The 23,245-nt window shown below is 49.8% G+C and overlaps 1 protein-coding gene across 1 annotated transcript in view; it reads left to right on the top strand.

The window, feature by feature from the left end:
* Positions 1 to 16,911: 16,911 nt before the first annotated feature.
* The window catches only part of MEGF11 (multiple EGF like domains 11), a 248,752-nt gene continuing 242,418 nt past the window's right edge, over positions 16,912 to 23,245 (top strand). The window contains exons 1-2 of the mRNA XM_003784441.2: positions 16,912 to 17,036; positions 21,318 to 21,419. Of these exons, the coding sequence (XP_003784489.1) occupies positions 16,939 to 17,036; positions 21,318 to 21,419 (200 nt within the window). The 5' untranslated portion in view covers positions 16,912 to 16,938. The remainder of the gene's footprint in view (positions 17,037 to 21,317; positions 21,420 to 23,245) is intronic.

The raw sequence follows: 23,245 nt of genomic DNA, 5'->3' as shown, positions 1-23,245 counted from the left end.
GGTATCAGTAGAGGAGGGAGGGGAAACAGAACATACACAGTCAGCTGTGGGGACCTCTGGGTCCTGGCCCTGGGCCTGCTCTGGGCTCCAACCTCCATCAGGTGAGCTGGCTTTCCCATTGTGCAGGAGTCTGGGTGCTTTTCCCTGTGGGAGTGGGAAAAAGGTGCCTGTGGTTGTACAGCAGGGATCTCCATGCCTGAGGATCTGGGTTTGAATTCCGGTCCAGCCCCTGCCTTTCATCACCCTTCTTTGAGCCTCAGTCCCCTCACCTGTACAGTGGGGCTGACAGTGCCCACACTAAGCTCTTTGGGGCGAGATGGCCTCAGCTTTGTTCACTGGTGTGTCTTGAAGTGCCTGGCATATCACAAGGGCTCTATAGGTAAATGGGTGGGGAGAAGAATGAACACATTGTCTCCACAAATGGGATCAGCCACCTACCTAAGGGCACCAGCCTGTCAGGGGTACAGGCATCTATGAGTGGGCTCAGGTGGTATTGATCCATGCCTGGGGCACTTGTACCTGCCCTGGGGCAGGTGAAGGGGCTACAAGCCTCTCTGCCCTGTGTCTGTTGCTATCTAGCTGCTATGGGGAGGCTCAGTGCAGTGGGCATGTCTGTTTGAGTTAATTTTGCCTTCTACTTTTCACCTGGGCCTGGCTGGCTTCCTGGAGGTGGCAGGCAACTTCTCTAGTAGCTTAGCAGACCCCTGTTTCTACCACCCAGTGACACTTGGGCAGGGGCAGGGGAACCCTGTGATTCCAGGACAGAGCCAGGACAGAGCCAGGTCATTGGCAGGAAGTGAGTACCCAAGCTGAGTACCTGTGCTCTGGTGTGAGAAGGGACAAAGAGACAAAAAACAAGGTCATTCTTTGGTGGGATTTCACCTCCAAGCCCCTGCCCTTGGGGAGCTCCTGTGGGTGGTCCTCAACCCTGGCTGCTCCCTAGAACCCCTAAGGAGCTTCAAAGATTGCTCAGGTCCAGGCTCCACCTGCAGGTTCTGTTTGGCTCAGAATAAGGCTGCAAGCATGAGTAGTTCAAACAGGTCCCTCAGGTGACTGCAATGTACAGCCAGGGTGGGCACCCTGGTGTAGTGTGTGTCTGTGCTGGGAGGGGAGCTGACATCCTGTCTAGGAGTGTCACCCCAGTCCCCCAGCCTCAGCCCCTGGCCTGACCTCCCCTCTATGCACATCTGTGGAGGAGGAAAATGTGTACCTGCAAGGAAGAGACCTGGCCAGCTGCTGGGCAGCCCTTCTCTGCACCTGAGGAGAGAGAGTGGCCCCTGTGACAAGGGCTTGGTGAATGTACTGGAAAGGTGGTGGACTGAGGGCTTGGTCAACTCAAGGTGCCCAAATCCAGCATGCCGCAGGGGTCTCAGCATGCCCCATCCCCCACTGCCTCAGCCTTGCTCACCCGCAGGGAGGTGCTGCCAGGGGCCTCCCCGCCCTTTCAGGAGGTAGCATGGCAGGGTTGGGTGGCCACTGGATTTGGGGTCAGCTCTGACTATGATCCTCTGTGTGACCTTGGGCAAGTCTCTTCCCTAAGCTTCAGTTCTTTCATACAAAAATAAGAACATGTTTGTTATTTCATATTGATCCAATCATGGGTTAGTTGTCAAATGTTTATTGACATCTGGCACTGAGAGCATTAGGAGGGAAACCTCTCCTCTCTCACTTCTTCTCTTTTTTTTGTTTGTTTGATTTGAGACAGAGTCTCACTCTGTTGCCGTGATAAAATGCTGTGGTGTCATAACTCACAGCAATCTCAAACTCCTGGACTCAAGCAATCCTCTTGCCTCAGCCTCCTATGTAGCTGGGACTACAGGTGCCCACCGCAATGCTATTTTTAGAGACAGGGTCTCACTCTTGCTCAGGCTGGTCTTGAACTACTGAGCTCAGTTGATCTACCTGCTTGGGCCTCCCGGAGTGCTGGGATTATAGGTGTGGGCTACCGCACCCAGCCTCTTGCTTCTGCTCTTGCTGCAGTGAATTACTATAGAACTTTCTAGAGCTGCAAAGGACCTTAGCTAGGGTCCAAATTTGGCTCTCAAATTGCAGGACTGTCAGTCAAACTCCTTTCATAAATGGGGACACTGAGGCACAGCAACTGTTAAGAGTCTTCTGATGTTCCCAGGGCTGATGGGTCCTGCTGGAGAACTCACATTCAGGCCTTCAAGCCTGTGTCTTCTCCTCAGGAGAGATTATCCACCTGAGAAGTGATTCTAGCTCCAGCTTATGAGAAGGGGTGGTGACTCATTCAGGGTTACACAGCTGATGATTGACAGACTTGGGGCATGAGATCTGGTTCTGGGCTTCCCATCGTTGGCTTGTTTCTTCTGGCCCTTGTCTGGGTGCAGAGCTCAGGCCACCCTTGGAAGCCATGGACAGCCTTGTCAGCAGATTCTGTCCCGTCACAGGGTCTCCCTGTAGCAGCTGTGCCAGGCTGGTGGTCACGCTGGCACACTCACTCTTCCCACATTTCTACGCTGTGACATGTATACACACAGCTCTACCATTTGGCTTTAGTGATTGCTCCATCGTGGGTGAAATTGGCTTGAAACAAATGTCTCCTCTGCTTTCCTCCCTGAGGGTGATTTTTTCCTCATCTCCACTTTGTAGAATGATCCAGAGTCCAGCGGGTGCCTGTTCTGTCTAGATATGTCCTTTTTGATGCAAAGATGTTGCTACGGCTACTGCTGAGCCAGATGGTTTTTGAGAGCCATGCAGAGGTGGCTGCAGAATCCCAAGGGCTCCTTCCTCCTTGCTCAGGGACACATCCTGATGTCTCAGGGGTTCTAAGCCCAAAGCTTATAATTAGGAGTGGCTGGGAGTGTTCTCGCTCTTGAAGGTATTAGAGTATTTTCTGCACAGGACTGAGTGGGGGCACTGCTTACTCCTGGGCACAAACCACTAGTCGGCCTTGCTGGGGAGCTGGCCCCTTCTGTAAGAAAATGAAATCCCCTCCTCTGGGGGCAGGGGAAGTGTAGGAGGTCATGTGCTTATTTACTGACCCCAGCCTCACCGTTCCCATGACCATCTTCTAGTATTGCTGCCCCCTACTTGCCTTAAGGGTAGGGATGAGGAGTGGGATTTAACCCCTGAGTGGCCTATCTTGAGCCTTTGATTCCTCAAAGTGCAGCAAAGGTAAATTTGGCTCATTTAAAGCAGGGAGTTAGGCCAAGTTCACCTGCTGCCTGGTCCCTGTTCTGAAGGCACACAGCCTCCCCACCCACCACCCTATGAGAGACCATGTCATACTCTCTCAGCCAGGTTCAGGGAGAGTCCTGCACTCGTGTCCTACGGTGTCTACTGTATGCACCAGATTGACTTTTCTCTCGTGCTCCTAGAATCATACCAGTTACGTACCATCCTCAGAAGTGAGTAAACAGTCACTCCATCCTTTTCTGGGGCCAGATGAGCCATCCTGGCTGATTGAGGACAGGGGGGCACCAAGGAGGCAGCCTCTTCCCGGGTCACACAGCTGGCCCACACTTGCCATTTTTCTGACTTTCAAGCCAGTTCCTTCCTCGTAGCAGCGTATCATCTTCCCCTCCTCTACTCAAACCTTGTGAGCGTGGAGGAGGCGCCGATCCAAAGGGTTGACCCCATTCCCGCTCCAACACACAAACACGCACATAGGCTCCTGAGTCTGAAGGACAGCCTACTCCCGGGAGCACAGCAATGGACACGCAGATAGTCCTGAGTGCAGGTAGGTCTAAGTCAGCCAATTCCAAAACTGTGAGCCTCCATTCCATCACCTGCAAGTGGAGATCACAACACTTCCCTTGCAGAGTCCCTGTGAGGGCCGAGTGAGACTGTCATGCCCCAAGCCTAGCGCCTGGCACAGGTGCTCAGCCTATATTCAAACTCTAATACAACAAGCAGCATTCACAGAGTATTCTTAGTAGGGCACTCAAGGCATTTAGTGCTCAAGGCACTAAATATGACATTAGTGCCCAATGCCTGAGCTCAGACGTCCAGCCCCGCCCCCTAGCCTGCCTTGCACACCCAGGCCCACAGTACCCACTCCCACGGGCATCCCAGACCAGACTCCCACCTGTCCCACTCCTACCACCCTTCCCTTTTCTTTCTCTTCTCCTCCTCTTGGCACAGTCAAGAAGACGTGTCAGAGGCCTATCGTGGTTTGGCACGCTTCTAGGCTGCCTCCTGTTTTTCCTACCCCACTGATTCCCTGTGTGTGTTATGGCAAATTTAGATATTTGTGGGCACACCACAGAATTAGAGTGTTGCGGAACCATGGTTTAGACTTGGCATGAACTTCTTCCCTTCTGCATAAGGGTGATTCAGTATTCTGAAGGTTGGGCCCTCACGGGCCAGGCCTGCCTGGGGAGAGAACAGAAGGCAACCATGAGAAGCCTCAGTGGATAGTTCAAATTTCCAAATATCTTATTGAGTTGAGAGTTCAGCAGAAAAAGGCCTTTCTGTGGTTTCAATGCTGTTACCAAAACCCTTCTGCAATTATGCCCTTTTCCTTTCTTGCCTGGGTAAGTGGATTATGATGAATGGGATCAAATCTCTCTGGATTGATTGAGATTTTGCTTGATTCCAGATCATTATTTCAAAAGGCCTTGCCCTTGCTCATGAGTGGGTATGAAGTGAGGGAAATTAAACTGAATAAATGATCAGCACAAAAACCAATGCTGGAAACTTCTTTTGAGGAGAAGGAGCAAAATAATCTCACTGGCTTTGGAGTGGAAATGTTATGTACCGGTAATGGTCAAGATGACCGGCACCAGAGAGTAGGGCCTGCTGCTCCGGCCACCTTCCGGTTAATTGAAGCTTGGCTGCATTTTCTGTTGACAATGGTGCTCAGGATGGCCTGTGCCCTGCCAGGCCTGACACAGTGACACAACTCCAATGTCCCCAGACTTGGTCCTCATCACCCGCCATGCCTCTCTCAGGCCTGAATGCCTCAGTCGGCATTGCTCCATGGAACCCTCAGAAGGAGCTGCTCTGACACGTTAAGCTTTTTAATTTAGCACACACTGCGCGTATGTGCCCCCAGACAAAACAGAATTGATTTATAATTCTCTTAATGGAAGCACAGGCTTTAGTTGCTCCAGAAATAGATCGTTACCTCTGCCACCTTTTGTAATTTTTTCCCTCTCCCTCTCTCTCTCTCTTTTTTTTTTTACTCTACTGTGGTGTAAAAATATGATGTTTCATTTCATCCTTCTCTCATAATCCACTAAATGCCAGGCATTTCTTTTTAGACCTGTAATTTATAGCATGTTTGTTCAGTTTCACTTCATTAATTAATGTTCTTCCCAGGCCCCCATGACAGAGTCTTTGTGTAATGCTCTCTTACAGTAAGCAGGTGCTTTTATCCTTAATGAACAATTTCCTGGAAAATACTGAAATAAACAACGAATAATCAGGCCAGGAACACAATGCATCTAGGACTCATGTGCCATTTTGGAAATTAAACCTGAGGACACGAGGGTGATTTTGAGCTGCCATGTTACTGTTTTAGTAGGTCCTTCTTTGCAGGGGGGCCTGGGTGTGCTGAAGTTCTGGAAGGTGAGTGAGCTTCTTGCTCCTCCAGGAAACCAGGGTTTGGAGGAATTAATTGTTTTATCACGAATGCATGTAGCTGTGGAAGTGGTTGTCAGATACAGGCCAGGCCAGAAACGCAGCCAAATTGGCCTCTTGTCCAGACTTGGAATTGTCCCTAGCTTAGACTGTGGGTCAGCAGGGCCTGGGCTGGGCCAAATTGCAAACTTATTGAAATTCTTCTTTAGTCCCTTTTTCTCCCTTTTGGCAGACTTGTCTCCCCCCCCACCCCCACCCTGCCAGGTTGGCAGTTCTTTATCAGACTACAATAAACTCATTGTCTCTGTGCACCCCTAGAAGTATTCGTACCATGTACCCTTCATGCCCCATCAAGAGGGCAATGCCAAACCCAGCCATAATGATATTTTGCCTGGTTCTCTACTGTTTACAGGCCTTTCTTATAATCTGTGTCTCTTTGACTTTTCACAGCTCTGGGAGTCAGGTTTGTTATTTATTTTCTTTGTTTATTTGTGTTTTATTTTATTTATTTATTTTTTTGAGATAGGGTCTCACTCTTACTCAGGCTGGTCTTAAACCCCTGAATTCAAGCAATCCACCTGCCTCAGCTTCCCTGAGTGCTAAGATTACAGGTGTGAGCCACCACACCCAGCCAGTTTGGTTTATTATTAATCCCACTTTGCAGATGAAGAAGCCAGAGTTAAGTGACCTGCCCAAGGCCACAAGGCTGGTAAAAGGCAGATGAGCTGCGATTAGGACCCAGGACTCCCCTGAGATTCCAGGGCACCTGGTACTTATTGTCCCTGGAGGAGTAGAACCGGTATAGGAGCAGAACTGGTGTGCGAGCAGAGGGCTGAGCGAGCTCTGAAAGGAGGCAAAATTCGGGCCATGACCCTACTGGGCTGTGAGCCAGAAGTCATCAATGTCATGGACAAAAGGCTGCAATAAATTTCTGTTAAATTCGAAATACCTGATTCATTTATTATACTGAATAGAGCTGACAAAATTGTACATTATCCATTCATTTTTCTGTGTCATCAGATCATTTTGGGTCTTTGAAATGGCATAATGTTTTTCATCACAGCATGGACACCACACAGTGGGGATCCATGGCGGAGACTGTGGTGGCAGTTTCCTCCCAGCTTCCAGGGCTACCTGGAAAACTCCAAGTGGCCTGTGTCCCTAAAGGTAGAAGGCTTAGAGTTCAGGCCTTCTATCTATTCCTGCTTTTGGGGGAAAATGCACCCCAAGGAGCAGTGTAGGAGAATCTGGGCTGGAAGGCGAGCAAGCTGGGAGGAGCATCCCAAAGGGCACTGGCTTTTTTGTTTCAATGAGGAGACAGCTTTTTTTGTTGTTTTTCAAATTTTAAAATTGAGACCCATTCATCATTGAAAATGTAAACATGCTGAAAAGTATAGAGAAGAAATATAGTCACCTAGAGATCTTTGTTAACTTTTTTTTTTTTTTTTTGCAGTTTTGGCCAGGGCTGGGTTTGAACTCGCCACCTCCAGCACCTGGGGCCAGTGCCTACTCCTTTGAACCACAGGCACCACCCCTCTTTGTTAACATTTTTAACATCCTTCTAAACATCTTCCTAATCTTCTTCATTCTCTCTCAACACACACACAAGCACAGGACACTTTATATAATACAGGATCATAATGTTCATGCTGTTTTGTAACCTGTGTTTTTCATATAATGACACATCAGGGTCATCTTTCCAAGTCACTGAACTACATCTTTTCTTAAAGTATCTTTGCTTTTTTGAGTATAGATAATGCTCATTGTAAGAAACACCAATAGAACAAAAATGACTTAGAAAGCCCAAGTCTTAGGTTATTGTTCCTGCCTACACTCCCTGAGAGATGACCACTATTTAATGCTCTAGTGTGTAGGCCTCCATATCTATGTCAATATTTTTAATGGTTGCATAATATTTTGTTACATGGACATGTAGCAAGGGCCTTTCGGTTCAGTGCTGCAACAAATATCTCTTTATCAAGATATGATGCAACACATATTCTTCAACCTGTCTTTGGCCTTGGTCAGTTTTAAAAAATGACAGAAATTACAGAAATGGAATGCTGGATTAAAGATAAACATGAAAACATGTTGATCTGTATTGCCAAGCTCTGTTGGAGAGTGCATAGATATAAGGATTTGTCAAACTTTGAGACAGTTGGTTTTTGGCTTCAGAATCTCCTGGCCTAGATCCAGAAGGTTCTCCAAGGAAATCTGGAGAGGTACCCCTGTCTGATGCCCATGTCTATGGGCTGGCAGCCAGGCCCTCTTGCTTGTCTCCTGATGAGGGAGTCTCCTGTCTAAGGAGAGGTGGCCCCCGAGATGTGGTGGGGGCAAAGCCTGCCCTAATGTGGGCTACTGGCTGGAAGGAAGCACAAGAGGCCAGTCTTGGAGGAGTGCTGAGGATTGGACGGGGGTGGGGGTGGGGTGGACAGCAACTAAGGGTCCCAACTGTCACACAGCACTGATACCTACCTTTCCACTCCTGGCTGCAGTTTGCAGGGCACCTTCTGCATTAAGCTGTTTAATTCTCACAAGAAGCTGTTGTTCCATTCTTCCCATTTTGTACACGGAAAAGGAGGCTCAGAGCAGTGAAATGAATTTTCCAGGACCCAAGACTAGAATCAGGTCTCCCACCTCCTCTGCTTTATCTTCTTATGGCTGGGAGGTGGAGTGAACCTGAGGTACAGGAATGAAGAGTCAGAAAATACGAGGAGAGGAAGAGACACTTCATAGTTAAACTTGCAGAGCTGGAAGGGTCCAAGAGATGATGTAATCTGACTTTAAGATGGGCACAGGCTCGGCGCCTGTGGCTCAAGTGGCTAAGGCACCAGCCATGTACACCCAAGGTGGCAGGTTCGAATCCAGCCCGGCCCACCAAACAACAATGACGGCTGCAACCAAAAAACAGCTGGGCGTTGTGGCGGGCGCCTGTGGTCCCAGCTACTCAGGAGGCAGAGGCAGAAGACTCGCTTGAGCCCAGGAGTTGGAGGTTGCTGTGAGCTGAGATGCCATGGCACTCTACCCAGAGGGACAGCTTGAGGCTCCTGTCTCAAGAAAAAAAAAAAAGATGGGCACAAGCAGAGTGAAGCTCAGAGAGGTTAAGCAATCTTTCCCGGGTCACATAGCAAGGTAGTAACTTAGGGGACAGAAGGGAACTGGTACTGAGCTGGAACTCAGGAGAGAAGACCCCAGGGAGAGAGGAAGTGTGACCATCTGCACCCTGACAGGATGGAGTTGTGAGGCTGTGGAAGGGTTTGTGAAAGGTCTGCTCTCCCTGCACAGGAGGCAGCCCCATGAAGAGTAGGTTCGGAGACAACTGGAATGGAGATGGACCAGGCTCCGTGCAGGGCGGCCCTGCTGGGATGCTAAACATCTGTCCCGTCCCCCCCCCACCCCAAAGCTCTCTGATTTCCCGTCATGATTGCCTGAGGCTTCCTGCCGGGGAGAGGCGGGGAGAGGCCGTGGTGCTTTGAATTAAGCCACAATCTAGGTCCACTGCCCTCTCCTAGCCCTCCCTACACAATCTGGCAGCGGGTATTTGGGGGGGGCGTCTCAGGGAAGGGCCCTGCCTAGGTCATCTCTCTGTCACAGGGACTTGAGAGTGTTCAATAAATGTTTGCTGCATGGATGGATGGAAGATGAGACCCGTCTTGATAATTGCACAGTTAAGATTGATCCAGGAGACACAAATACGTGTATAGACAGCCAAGCCCAGACTCCCCAGTGGAAGATTTTTCTATCAGTATCTTTCTTATTCTTCCAGCTCCTCAGAAATTCTATTTAAAAAATCAGAATTATAGAGTTGGAGGGTCTTTGAGATAGAGGATGCGAGTCAGGAGGAAACTAATATTTTATTTAGCATCTTCTATGTGCCAGACTCTGGGCCAAGTGTTTCACAGCCCTGTAAAGGACTTCCCTAATGTGACAGATGTGAAACACTCAGCCCCGCAGCAGGTACATTATTTTCTCTAAATGGTGTAGCCAGTAAGGCAGGGTCTGTTCTCAAACCCAGGCCAGACCGACTCCACCATTCCCATCCTGAGCAAGTCACCTTTCTTTCAGGGGACAATTCCTTCATGGGAGATGAGGCATTGGACGGTTGATGCTCCCAGTTTGTCTTGGTGTCAAATATGACACCATGTAGCTTGCTGTCCAGCCTGTCATCCTCACAGCTCAGCTCCAATGAGAGGCTTGGACCTTCCAAAGATGGGGGATTCTTGAGGACCCTGTCTGGCAGCACCCTCTTCCCATCTGAGCACTTGGGATTGTATCTTGTTGTGTGAGAAATGTTTTCTCCAAGTGGGCAAGCATGTTTTCTCCAAGGGGACAGGAATGGGCAGTTCTGAGAATGTGGAAGCCCTGGGAGGGGTGGGAGAAGGAAGCCGAGCAGGCCTGGAGTGGGCAGGTTGGGGTGGGGAAGGGCCGGGCGGGCCTCGAGGTTGGCCAGGCCAGCAGAGTGTGCCCTGATTTGCAAAGAAATGGAAAGATGAAGATAATTGCTTTGTGAGAGATGGAATGACCTGAGAACACAGATACATTTTCTCCACCCATCTTCAGGGGGGCTGGAGGCTGCTGCCTATTTTGGGATGGCGGGTTGGGGGCCCAGAACCAGAAGTGGTGCCTGGTGGGGCAGGGGGCAGGCAGGTGCTTCACTGCTTTACCAGTGTGGCAGTTTCTAGCCCCTGCCCTAGGGTAGGCTGCGATTTCTCTCTAGGCCTGACTGATGTCAGGGCTGCTTGCTCTCTGCAGGGCTTGAGGGCACTGGGGACAGGATAGTCTTTTGACCCTGATTAATGGTCACTGCAGGCTTTGCCGTACCATTTTCAGGATTTGCAGCCCGAGGCTTCCTGTGCAAGGAGAAAGCAGAATTTATCAGGTGGTGGAGCAGGGACGTTTAACACGTCTCAGGAGGTGACTCCAATCCCCTCTGATTTATCCTAGGGGCAGGCACCTGGCAGGGCCTGCATGTTGGCAGTGGGAATTTTAGCTGCACTCCTGCAGTCAGGGAATCACTCTTTTGGAGATTAAGAGCTGTGGATTTATTTTTTAAACTTTTTTTTTAACGTACAGGAAGATTAGAAAGTGTTCAACATAAACCCCGCTCCTGGTGGGATCGCTGGAGGGCAGAGGCTTCTTCAAGGCAAAGGATGAAGCTTCTTAATTACGGGGGCTGGTCCAGCTCCTTTTTTCATCTCACACTAATCAGGCTTCAGCACGGCCAGTAAATTGGGGGGGGGGCTCGGGGCCCAGGGGCCAGCTGAGAGAGCAGGAGCAGATGAAGGGGAAGGCCGCTAGACTAGATGATAACCTTGCCATGTGCCCCATTGTGTCCAAACTTGGCTTTTTTGTTTTATTCAGAAAAATATAGAGGAGCATGTGTATGTATCTTCTATAAATAGAAGACAGAAATCTCTCTCTCCACCCACATGCTGGGAGGAATGGGAGGCGTTGGCTTTATCAGCCCCAGCTTGGGCTTTGCCTCTGCTGCGGCCCGTGCCTGAAAGCGCCTTTTCATGAGGCGCTCGGAACACTGGGCAGCCCCCAGCTGCGGCTTGAGCTATGGCCTGGGCATCAGTGCCTGCCTTGTGCTGGATTTTGGAGCAGACATGCCCCAGTGCTGATGAGCTGGCCCAGGCAGGGGTTTCTGAATAGCTAGCAGGAGGTCGTGGGTAGTCACTGTACGGTATGTGATGCCGACAGATTGGTCTCTCTGCAGCCCAGTGTTAACACAGCACGGAGCGTCCCATGCAGTGCGACCTGCCATTGGGATGGGTCTTTAATGTCCTCCATCAGGCCTGATACAAGCAATGCAGCTGATCCTGAGGCCTGGGATGAGTGAGAGGCTGGGGGAGGATGCTGGCTATAGAGTCAATAATCAGTGACAGAGATGTGTTGAGCCCCCGTGTGTGCAGGCAGTGCTCAGGGCTCGGGGGACACAGCAGTGAATGGAGCAGATGGAAGCCCCTGCCCTCATGAAATGTATGTCCTAGTGGCATGATATGAGGGAAAGGAAATGACGGGCAGGCGCTAAGGTCCAGAGGCAAGAGCTGAGGTCACTTCCAGGGGGTAAAGACAGGAGAGGAGCAGTTTCCAAAGTGGTGACACCTATACAGTGATGTAGAGCCATGCGTGGCACCTGTGCTGTCCCTCCCCAGAGCTCAGGGAAGGCTTGCTAATCAGTCCTGGCGTGCTTTCCCACCCAGCCCCTCCGCCCTAGGATTGAGTGCCAAACAACCACTGTAATAGTTTCCACAGCAGTGGGAGTGGATACCTCCCTAGGCCCATAGAATAGTGTCTGACTGATGCCACCTCTGCCACCAGTGCAACTTTGTTGAGCAGGAAGGACTCACTGGAAGAGACTGAGATGAACAGAGTGCAGGTTCCAGGTACATGGACCAGGTTCCAGTGTCCAAGATTTAGGCACAGTCAAGATGAGGTAGCCAAAGTGAAGCAGGTAGCTAGGAGTTTTGCACAGACGGACCCCAAGGTCATAACAACTGATCCCAGGGCAGAGGCCATCTATTTGTCTGCCCTGTGCCCTGGTCAGTGTGCATCTTGGCTGATGTGAGCAGCTGGTGTCTGGCCCAGCGTGAGCACCAGGGAGACAGGATGGACTCTACCGTGCTGGTGGTGGTGATAGCAGGATCCCAGACAAAAGGCAGGGGCCTCCAGAGGATGCTGCCATCTCTAAGGCTCAGGCCAGGAGGAGGGATCCTTTTCTGTGATGCCAGTGTCTCTCTCCCTTTTTTTTTAAATTTTGAGACAGAGCCTTGCTCTGTTGCCTGGACTAGAGTTCAACATCAAACTTCTGGGTTCAAGTGATCCTCCTGCCTCAGCCTCTCTAGCAGCTGAGACTACAAGTGTGTACCATCATACATGCCTATTTTTTTCTATTTTTTATAGAGATAGGGTCTTGCTATATTGCTCAAGCTGGTCTCGAATGCCTAGCTGCAAGCAATCCTCCCACCTCTGCTTCCCAAAGTGTTAGGATTACAGGCGTGAACCACACTGCCCTCAGCCCCAGTGTCTCTTAAGATACCCATTGGAAGATCCCTTTTAATACTATAGGCCAGGTACAGAAGGCCCTCAAGTATTTGAATAAACAAATACAAACTTAAGGACACAGATTGACAGAGACTAGCCCTTCCTTCAGACTGGACCTTGGAGGAAAGGAGCAGAGTTTCCCAAACTGATGTTGTGAGGAACTCTGCTTCCAGGGGCTGTGTCACTAGAAAGAGTTCCATGGGAAATACTGGGTGAAACAAAGTCAGACAGGTCTCTTTAGGCGGGGTCTTCTCAGAGCACAGACATGAGATACACAGGGAGTATTTAACATGGGGGCTTAACACGCAGTATTTCCTGAACTCATTCATTCGTGACAACCTGTGTCTGAGGGATTTCTATCAAAATCGAATGGGCCTAGCATTCCACAGAACCCAGTTTTGGAAAACTCACTCCACAGTCGCCCCTACTCCCACTCCACAGGGCAAGCCCTCCACTGTCGGGTGCCTCCAGCATCCCTGTACATTCCTGTCTCCACGTGCTGCTTTCCATGGACCTGCCCCTGAAATGCCCTTTCTCTGCCCTTTACCTTCCCGCATTCTACTCATCCTAAGTCCTAGTCCCCTCCAAGGCTTTCACAGTCCCCTCAGGGGGACTTAATCACTTGCTGCTTTGGGCCTCTTCACAGGGACCACAGGGACCACGTTCCACAGCTGGCCTGGGCTGGGCAGGTGCTGCTCCTGGAGTGTGCATTTGATCAGTTTAGGCTGTGACCATGGCTGTGAGCTGGTGACACCCTGTTGGCAGGTGTGAGAGGCAAGCCTCCTGGCCACCTTCTCTCCCCTGCATCCCCCCATGCCCAGTTCTTCAGGTGTCCAGCGCCAGTGCCTCCCAGCCAGAAAAGAGATGTCTCCACCTCTGGAACTTCATTCCCTTCCCCTGCTCTTTAATATGCAGGAAGCCTGGACATGGGGAGGGAGACCAGCTAGTCTGTTTACATGTTCCCTCCCTGTGAACTGAAACCAGGGGCATTTTCTTATTTAATTTGTAATGTCCTAAATCGGATGACGCCCAATACGTTAACCTCTGTCACTCCAAATGGAGTCAGCCTAATACCCACTGCAGCACGATTGATTTTCCCTCAGTCATCTCATAAGCATATGTCTTTGGGATCTGTCCTCTGAGAGAGCCCAGGAAAGCCCCATTAAAGTTAATGGGGATGAGTTGCCCCCACGTGGTGACAGCTCCTTTCTGGCAGCTGTGCACTGCCCCTGAGTGAAGTGTCAGAGACAAGTGGAAATACTTCTTGTAAAATCAATTCCTGAAAGGGCAGCCTAGGACCCGACCCCATCTTCAGGGTGCTTACAATCGCATCGGAAAGATCAAGTAAACATGCTGAAAGAATGTTGGTGTGAGAAGGGAGATGGGCTTGCTGGATGTTGTGGCCCCAGCTGTCAACTACATGAGTGTCACATGCCTGGGGTGCCAAGCTGTGCAGTGGACTGAGAGGGGCTGGGGACCTGAGCTTCACCTCGAGTATACGGCACAGGGTGAGTAAGGCTGGGTGGTGAGATTGAGCAGAAGTCCAGCCTGCCCTGGGGCGGGGGGCGGGGAAGGTCAGTAATAAGCTTACATATTTTATAGATTGGGCCAGGCTCAAAGGAAAAATCGGAGGGCTCCAGGGGTTAGAGAGGAGTCATCTCCTCTGTCCTATAGGCTGGGCATCCCCTTTGCCTGCCCACTATCACAGAGGCGGACTTGGCTTTGGATAGAGAACTTGCTGTGCAAGGATAAGGTTGGACTCCTGGAGGGCCTTCTGCTCTGCAGACCTGGCCCCAATCACTCTAGGGCAGTAAGGACTGCAGAGGCAGACCTCAGACCATCCGTGGAGGTGCCACACCCTTGTGCTCCCCCTCACTGTCCATTCCCACTTCTTGGTGCTCATCCCAACACCCAATACCCTATTATGTGCTCTGGTTTCTGGGTATCTCCCTGACAGAGGAAATCAGGCAAACCATCCTGGCTAGACCCAATTCAGAAAGAAAGAGGTTTTCATGAAGATTTAAAAATATCTCACAAATGATAGCAATGTTCCAAGTTCCCTCTTTTTTTTTGGTTGTAGTTGTCATTGTTGTTTGGCAGGCCCAGGCTGGATTTGAACCCGCCAGCTCTGGTGTATGTGGCTGGTGCCTTAGCTGCTTGAGCTACAGGCACTGAGTCAAATTTTTTTTTTTTTTTGCAGTTTTGGCTGGGGCCAGGTTTGAACCCGTCACCTCCAGTATATGGGGCCAGCCACCCAAGTTCCCTCTTTCTTATATCACATGCATCAAAGGGGACCAGAGGAACAAACTTCGATTATTCACGTGGCCTCATCTTTTCATATTCTAAGCTTAATAAGTTTGAAGATGCTGTCCAGGGGTCCTCCTGGGAGAATATGGAATAGGAGTAGCCTGAGTAATGAGTCCAGCCGGCTGCAGAGAGAACCAAGGCGAAGCATTCTCTGTACTTGGCATTCAGGCTCTTTGTCTTTCAAAGTGCTGAGTCCTGTTTATTTCTTTGATACCTGGTCAGCCCACCTGGATGAAGATGCGTGGTCCACTTTTGACTCTCTGAATAACTCAATGCCATACCCTAGGCAGGCTCTTTCTCTTCTCTAGGCTGACTCTTCTAGAGGAGAAGGGATTAAAATGACCACTGAGGTTCCCTGTTGCCCTCATGCTGGGCAGACTCCAGTTTGAGAGGAGCTGGTTAGGTCTCTGAGGACTGGGGGTGGCGGGGCTGAGTGGGCGGGGTGGAGATGAGTCGCTGGACTCTGTAAATTGAGCAGAAACACCACAATCACTCCTCTCCTGTCCGATTTTCCAAATGCATTCATTTGAAATCTGGCTAAATCTGCATCTAGTCAGCTGATTTCCAGATCTCAAATACAGAGAAAAAAACCCTCATTAATCATTAATTTGGACCCCCACAGTTATACAGAATCTGTGACAATTTGTTTATCTTTGAGGAAGCTACTTAGAAAGCGTTTAACAAGAAAATTATTGGGGTGGGGAGTAAAGTGTTTAACCTTTCAGAAAAAGGACTCTGTTAAGCGTCCCCCTGGGTACAAATGCAGCACATGCCGCTCTTATCCGCACCCCCAAGTAGTGTGAGTGCCTCCTTCTCTGCAAACTCAGGGCCAGTGGGCTAGAGCCCCAGCCATTTCCCCTAGGGACCCCTTTACAATATCAAAATATTTTCTATAACACCCCCACCCTCAGTTATTAGAAGCTGGAATTTTTTTTAGCATTGCTGGTTGAGAAGAAACGCTACTCTGAATTCAGTAAAGCTTTTAAATAAATCACAATAGCATATAGGCCCATGTGAAAAATAGTGCTGTCTTTTTGAGTCACAGCGTTCATTCAATTGTAGATGACGCTTGGACACTTATGAATTCTAGCTCCCTTCACCCCTTACGGTCAGGGACATACCAGGTTGGAATCCTTGGACTAGAAGTTCTCTAAGGCTGGAGGACCTTAGAGTACTGGGACAGGAAGGAACCTCAGGGGTCATTTCAGCCACTCCCACTCAAAAAGGTTCTCCCTGTTCCAGGAGCCCTTTGTTAGTGAACTGAGGGAGTTGGTGTTCCATGTAGGCACACCTGATGACTGCCACAGGCTGTCACCTCAGGGGCCTGGATCAAATTCTGCAAGCTGCTTCCCTAAAGCCCCTTACCAGGTGTCTAAGCCTGTCCTCCCACGGTGAGAATGACGCACGATGACTGCACACTCTGTGTGTAACTGCCCGTGGGAGGCAGGAGAGGCAGGGTCCAGTCTTTGAGTGTTTGCTTGGCCAGAGCTGCCTGGAGGGGTTTTCTGAGCTCAGCTCTCCGAGGGCCATGCCAAACAACTTTCTTCCCTTTCTTTGGGGCCAGAGGGAGTTGGGAAAGGAAGTGGATGGGCAAGGAACGTCAAAGATGAAGGGAACAGGGAAGGGGGTTGCCTTCTTTAAAACACTTAAGAATTGGGGTCCTTGGGTCCACAGATGGGCTTGGGGACCTGAAAACAGCATGAAATTATAGCCGACTTTGTGCATCTGGGCATTTTTCTGGGGGGAGAATCTATAACTTTCATTAGATTCTCAAAGCAGTCCCCAAGGCAAAAAAACAGTCAGAACCCCTGGCCTGGAATTTAAACTTTTCCCTGACTCAGGCTTCCCACTCTCCGGTTACTCAGAACTGGTGAACTGTTGCCGTGCTATTCAAAGCCTGAAGTGTGAAATATCAAATGCTCATTACTCGACGATGATGGGAAACTTAGTCTGCTTAGCGAGTCAGCACCAAACAGATGCCCAGGAACATGGTCTGATTAGACTCAGCCTCCTTTGTTCTCCCACACAGGGCCCGGGATGGCGCGTTCCACGACACAGCTCCTTATCTTTTCCCTCTTGCAAGCTGCCCTCACCCTGAACCCTGAGGACCCCAATGTGTGCAGCCACTGGGAGAGGTAAGTGTGGGACACACATGGCCAGGGACCTCTGGGGGCATGCCCTAGACATGGCACTGTGGGGACAGAGGCAGTTGGGAGATATAGAAGCTGCCCATGAAAGTCCTGCAGTCCAGCTGGGGAAACTTCATGAGGTCCAGGTGGAAGCAGCTGACATGGACTGCAGTGACAGTGTCCTGCCCTGCTGTACATTTGCACTCCTAGCAATTGTGCGGATGAAGGAGAGGCCCAGAGGGGCTCAGTACCATCCTTAGCCAGATGGGGTACAGTCAATGGGGGACATGGACCCTGGTCCCAGAGGTCTTGCTCTCTGATGCTGTGATGCCTTTCCTTTCCCCAGACTGGCAGCTACATGGTAGCTTGGATGTGTGGCCAGCCACTCGCCCCAGGGAGGACAGCTGAGGGCCCTGCTGCTTCTAGTCTGGTAGGGACAGGGCGAGTGCCAGGGGAAGGGCAGCTGAGGCTGTTGCAGAAGACCCAGCTGCATTCTGGCTGTGACACTAAGTCCTGGGGGAACGGGCTAGGTCCCTGCAGACAGCCTGACTTTGAAGCACAAGGTTAAAGTATCAATTTTGGTGAGCAGAAGATCAGTGACCAGAGACCCAATCAGGAAAAACTGAATTAAACCCTGGAATTGATTGGCCATGCTGACCAGGACGACTCTGCCACTTAGATGTTAGTAAATCAAATGAATAAAATTAAGCGAGGGCCCAGTAGCGGACGTGGATGGTGGAGGAGGAGAGATGAGGTGGGTGGTCTGCATTCTGTGCCTGTGAGTGGCCCGGCCCCATGGCCAGGAAATATACCTCATCCAGGCAGGGCTCTAGGGTAGCCTGGCTGCTTGTACACCAGGAAGGATGGGCTGGGAGGCAGAGGGACAGTGCCCCCACTGGTGTGATCTCCGGTGACCAGATGCTCACAGGGTGTCCCAGCAAAGTCGAGGCTGGACGGAAAGGCAGTACAGGGGTGTGCCCCTTTTTAGTGAGATGGAAAGAAATCAAGATCCAGGATGAGAAGACCAGTTTATTCTGATCTGGATTTTCCTTCCTGCCAGCTATGTGACTTTGGGGACGTCTCTGAATTGCTCTGAGCCTCCTTCCATCTCTGTGAAGTGGGGGAGAATAATTACCCCTTCCTCACAGGCTTGGTGGAGGATCAGGGGCATCAGTTTCATGAAAGTGCTTTGAAGACCATAAAACTCAATGACTGTCTTTTCTTGTTGACAACTCCGGCTTTTCAGGAATTGGTTGTCATAGACTTCCGTGCACATCACACACACTGGGAGTGAATATGAAAAACAGTTTCCTGGGACAGATATTATGATTCAATGCTGCATTTTTCATCCCTCTGGTTTTGGTGAATTTAACCCTTTATTCTCCAGTAGGCCAGAGAGATATAGGTAGAACTCCATATTGGTCTCTGGTTTTCAGACTCACAGAAACACTTTCATCCGTCTGACCCACCTGAGACATAGTTACTTCTGGCTCTTGTCTGAGCTCTGTCTAGAGAATATAGCCCTGAGAATTTCTCCTTCCCATCTGCTCCCCTCTCCTTTCCCCAGTGGCTCTGTCCTCGGACCCTCTCCTCCAGGGAGCCTCCCTTGATGGCGGGGATCACTCTGACGTCTCTCTTGTATACAAGTGGATCGGTTCAAATTGGAGCTCTCTAATTTTTTAAACCTGCAGAACATCAATACATTTGGAATGTGAAAATATTCTGAACTGAGCTGGCATTTCAGGCTGATTGAGCTATGAGCCAAGGTCACGATCTGGGTGGGAGGACGATGAGTGAACCCAAGAGCTAAGATGAGGAGTGAACCCAAGAGCTAACACGAGTGAACCCAAGAGCTAAGAGCTAGCTTCTCTAGCTCTGGGGGGTGAGGCTTGCAGGTGATGCCTGGTGACATCGGGCGCCTCCTCCTTCCCAGCCTTTACAGCTGAGCTCCACTGCAAGTTGTACATGGACAGAGCTAGACTGTTTCATTCCGGAAACCCAGCTCAGTCCCCAGAGACTGCTAGAGAGAATTTCCCAGCTGGATTAGCACTTCTGGCAGGCTCCTCATTAATTATGCCCCTCCACCATAAAACCCAGTGTAAAGACCTCTCCTGGCTAGTAAAGCCTGGATCTACAAGATTAATCCAGCTCCTCATTAGCATGTTGGCAGATGAGCAGTGTTAAACCACCCAGCCATGAGACCGGAGGCACACGCTTCAGGACGGAGGCCTGGAGTCGGTGCAGAGCCTTGCAGTCAGACTCGCTCAGCCCAAGGCATCCTCTCCCATCATGCTCCCAACCCCCTCTGTTGGGCCGGGGCCTTTTCTCTGACCCCCTCACTGTCCCAGCCAGTGCTGGGAGGAGAGGCTGAACTCCTAAGTGCTTAACAAAGGGGGAGACCCCATTGCAGGTTTTGTTGCCTCTTTTCCCTTCCATGGTCAGAGAGAAACGATCCCTCAATGCCTTGCATGGGAGGTGAATCATTGCCTGCCAGCATCTATCGAACACTTACTGTGTACCTGTGAAGCATTTACACGTACAGTACTGTCTTGTTTTACATTCCCCGTCTCCTGAGAGACAGCTGCTGTTACTGCTCTCCCTAACAGTCACCACATGAAGTCCCCAGTAACATTTGTCAGAGATTTACAGAAGAGGAAGTGGAGGCTTATGTGAGTTAAATGACATGTCTAAGGACACTCTACTAACAGGTGACAGGCTTTAAACTTGTCCTCATGTTTGGACCCCAAACCCCATGCACGCTCACCCCCATTCGTTCTCCTGCCTCTCTGTGAGGCCTTCAGGAGATATGTAGCAGCTGAGGGTCATGCGATTTCAGAGTTGGAAGAGTCCTATGGGAAGCCAGCGTGGCTGTTAATCTACCTCAGTTTCCCTAAGCCTAGAAATAAAACAGGGCTTTGGGCTGCGTCTGCATAGACGTATGCCTCTGAGGCATCTCTCAGGTAATGCCAACAGCCTTCCTCACATCCTCAGAGCTCAAAGAAATAGAATTTCCCAAACCCTGGGTATCTGAGCATTGCTGACTGCCTCTGACCTACTCCGTCTGGATTCTAGACCTTTGAACTTTCAGGCATCAGCGAGCCTGCTGTCGACCTACTTGGGGAGCTGGCCTGCCCAGCCCTCTTGCAAGTTAACCAACCATTTCCTCAGGCAAAGCAGACGGGCTTTTATAGCCTGAACCCAGCCATCTGGCTCAGGTCAGTGAGCCTTCTGGGTAAAACATTGAATAATACCAACCCACATAGAAATTAATTCCTGAGATGTCAGCTGAGGTCCTCTCTCCAGCCTGCATAAGGAGTGTGAATCTTCCTTTAGCATCCTGGCTTGAATGCCATTTCACACAACCCCTGCCAGGGACAGGTAGTTAGAAAGGTTTGTTTTGGTTAAGCTGAGATCTGCTTCCCTGTGGCTTCCACCTGCTGGTCCAGGTTCATAGCTAATAGGCAGGATGACAGATACTCCTCCAATTGGAGGTCTGAGGGCAGATACTCAAAGTACCTCTAACTATGTGAGGAGAATAGAATAGAGGGGGGCCTTGGGGAAGTCACTTAGGCTCTCTGATGCTCAGTTTCTCCATCTGTAAAGTGAGAACAATTCTGGCTACTTAAGATTGTGTGAGGATTAAAATGGATTGAAACACTTAACACAGGGCACTCAGTACAATTAGCAGTTATTGGTATGGAGTACTAGCTGCGTGACCTGGGCAAGCTGCCTTTCTTTGAGCCTTAGTTTCCTCATCTATAAAATGGGGCTGCTTTCCTTCATATAGTTGCTATAAAGATCAACTTCCATGCTTGTTCTTTGGACATCATAAAAATCAGAACAAACAAAATATTTTAAAACATGTTGGCTCTGCCTTCCAAAGCCACACCAAATGTATTAGTCTAAACTTTCTTTATTCATTCTATGTTAAATGAATAAGGGAACTAACATTTTAGAAAATTAGTTGGGCCCAAAGATCAGGGATATGTAGGGGCAATGCCTGTGGCTCAAAGGAGTAGGGTGCCGGCCCGTATGCTGGAGGTGGCAGGTTCAAACCCAGCTCTGGCCAAAAACTGAAAAAAAAAAAAAAAGATCAAGGATGTGTCCTGGTTTCGACCCAGGCTTGGGGGGTTTGAATACTGAGGGCATCCGAGGCAGAAGAAGAGTAGCTGGGATAGGGAGATCAGAGCCCCCTGATGCCCCACCATGGCCCCTGGTCTTGGTGCTGTGGGCTTGGCTCAGCCTCCAAAGTGTTAACCATAGCTCACATCTCTGGCTTGTCCTCAGCTACGCCGTCACTGTCCAAGAATCATATGCACACCCCTTCGATCAGATCTATTACACGCGCTGCACAGACATCCTGAACTGGTTCAAGTGCACCAGGCACCGGTGAGTATCTCTCTCAGATATGGGGCAGGCAATAGGTGCTGGGTTCTTGGGCCTTGACTTTGTGCAAAGTAAAAAAAGCCCACTGGAACAGATATTGTTGGGCACATCGCATGTCCCTGTGGCGCTCACCCTCTGCACTGAATGCCTGAGTTATCTGCTGATAGCTTCTTTGTGGCCAAAGGGCAGGGTAGGTCAGAGTGCTGGAGAGCTGATACACTGGAGGGCATGCCTCAGACAGTGACAGGGAGATGGGGGTTCGGTAGATAAACACTCCAACTTCCTCGCTCTTGGGGTGGAGGGAAACTCCGAGGCATGCTCTTCACTGCATCCCAGGAGTTGCCAGCAGTAACTCAGTGGCATACCCTGTGCTGGCTGCCTTTACTTCCCCTTCTCATTATCTGCTCACTTACTAGGCCTTTTGAGGATCACCTCTGAAGTGCACTGCTTTTCTTTGAAATCATGTCTCAGGGTCTGCTTCTAGGGGAAAATCCAACCTAAGTTGGCCAATCAGAGCAGATGTAACCACTTGCCAGGGCATCTGGCTTGGAGAGCAGAGTGCAGGCCAGAATTCAGCAATCTCTCAGCACCCTGGCCGGGTCCCCCTTAGCAGTGCTCAATGTGAACTGCACATGGCAATCCTGCAGCCTTGTCTGCAGCCCTCCTATAAACAATGACACTTTATCCTCTCACTAGGGAAGAGACGAGAGCAAAGAAAAGAGGACATGTGTTTTAGGGATGACCCTGAGCAAGTGACTTTATTTTGGGATGCTTAATGTTTTCATCGAACAGGTAATAATCTTTGCTCTGCCTACCTTGCAGGATTCAGTGAGGTCAGGAACATGAAAGTACTTTGAAAAGTGCCAGGGAAGATGGAGGAAACTGCGAGGTGTTAGACACACGTGAGGTGACATTATCATTTGAGGGGTAGGAAACCAGCAGATGAGAGTAAATAAGACAAGGAAGGAAAGGCCACGTGGTGGGCTCTTTTCAAGTTGCTGAACATTTGTGTTGATTCCAGCTTTCCTCTTTTGCTCCCTCCTGTGAGCCCAGCCCCTCTTTGGGGATTATTCAGGAATCATGGTGGGCAGCAATGTGAATGGAAAAACTTGCTCTGTGCTGAGAAGCCCAAGCCTTCGTTGTATTTGAGATTTTGCTGCTAACTTGCAGTGGGACATTGGGCGCAGCTATATGAGCTGTTTTAAAATCCTTGCCTGCTAGTCCCAATACCTGGGTCATCTCAGAGTTGGTCTTCATTGATTGCCCTTCCTCCTGGATAGGTAGGATGTTTCTTTTTATGTCTAGTCATTTTGGATTGTGTTCTGAGCATTGTGAATGATATATCATAGAGACTAGATTCTGGTATGTTCCTCCCAAGAGTGTTGATTTGGTGTTGTTTGTTTTTACCTCTTTTAACAGCCAGTTTACTTGGCTCAAGTTTCAAACCATGAAAGTTCAGTATTTTTAGCTTTAGCCAGAATGCTTGGCATCTGCCCTCCTTACTTATAATTCAGGGGCCAGAAGTTCGGGCAGAGACTTTCCTAAGAATTTGGGATTCCCTCTTGGTAGCTCTCTCCTTTCTAAGATTTCCCTTTTCACTTAACCAGCTTCTGAGTCCACCCTGGGTTTGTCCTGTGGTTCTTCAAACCAGTAAGATTGTATGTTTTCTGTCTGAATTTTAGTCATCCCAGGTGTTATTGGGCTCAATTTCCCAGGGTTGTTCCATTCTTCCAAATGTCCACCCCTCCAATATCTGCCTGCTTCTGTCCTCTCTCTAGTGCCTTCTTATATTTTCTCCTAAATTTTATAGTTGTTATTTGCAGAGAGGT

This window comes from Otolemur garnettii, unplaced genomic scaffold (genome assembly GCF_000181295.1).
Source record: "Otolemur garnettii isolate 467f Iridium unplaced genomic scaffold, OtoGar3 scaffold00011, whole genome shotgun sequence".
Lineage (NCBI taxonomy): Eukaryota > Metazoa > Chordata > Mammalia > Primates > Galagidae > Otolemur > Otolemur garnettii.
Note: the sequence above shows the minus strand (reverse complement) of the source record. Positions and strands in the feature narration are given on the sequence as shown.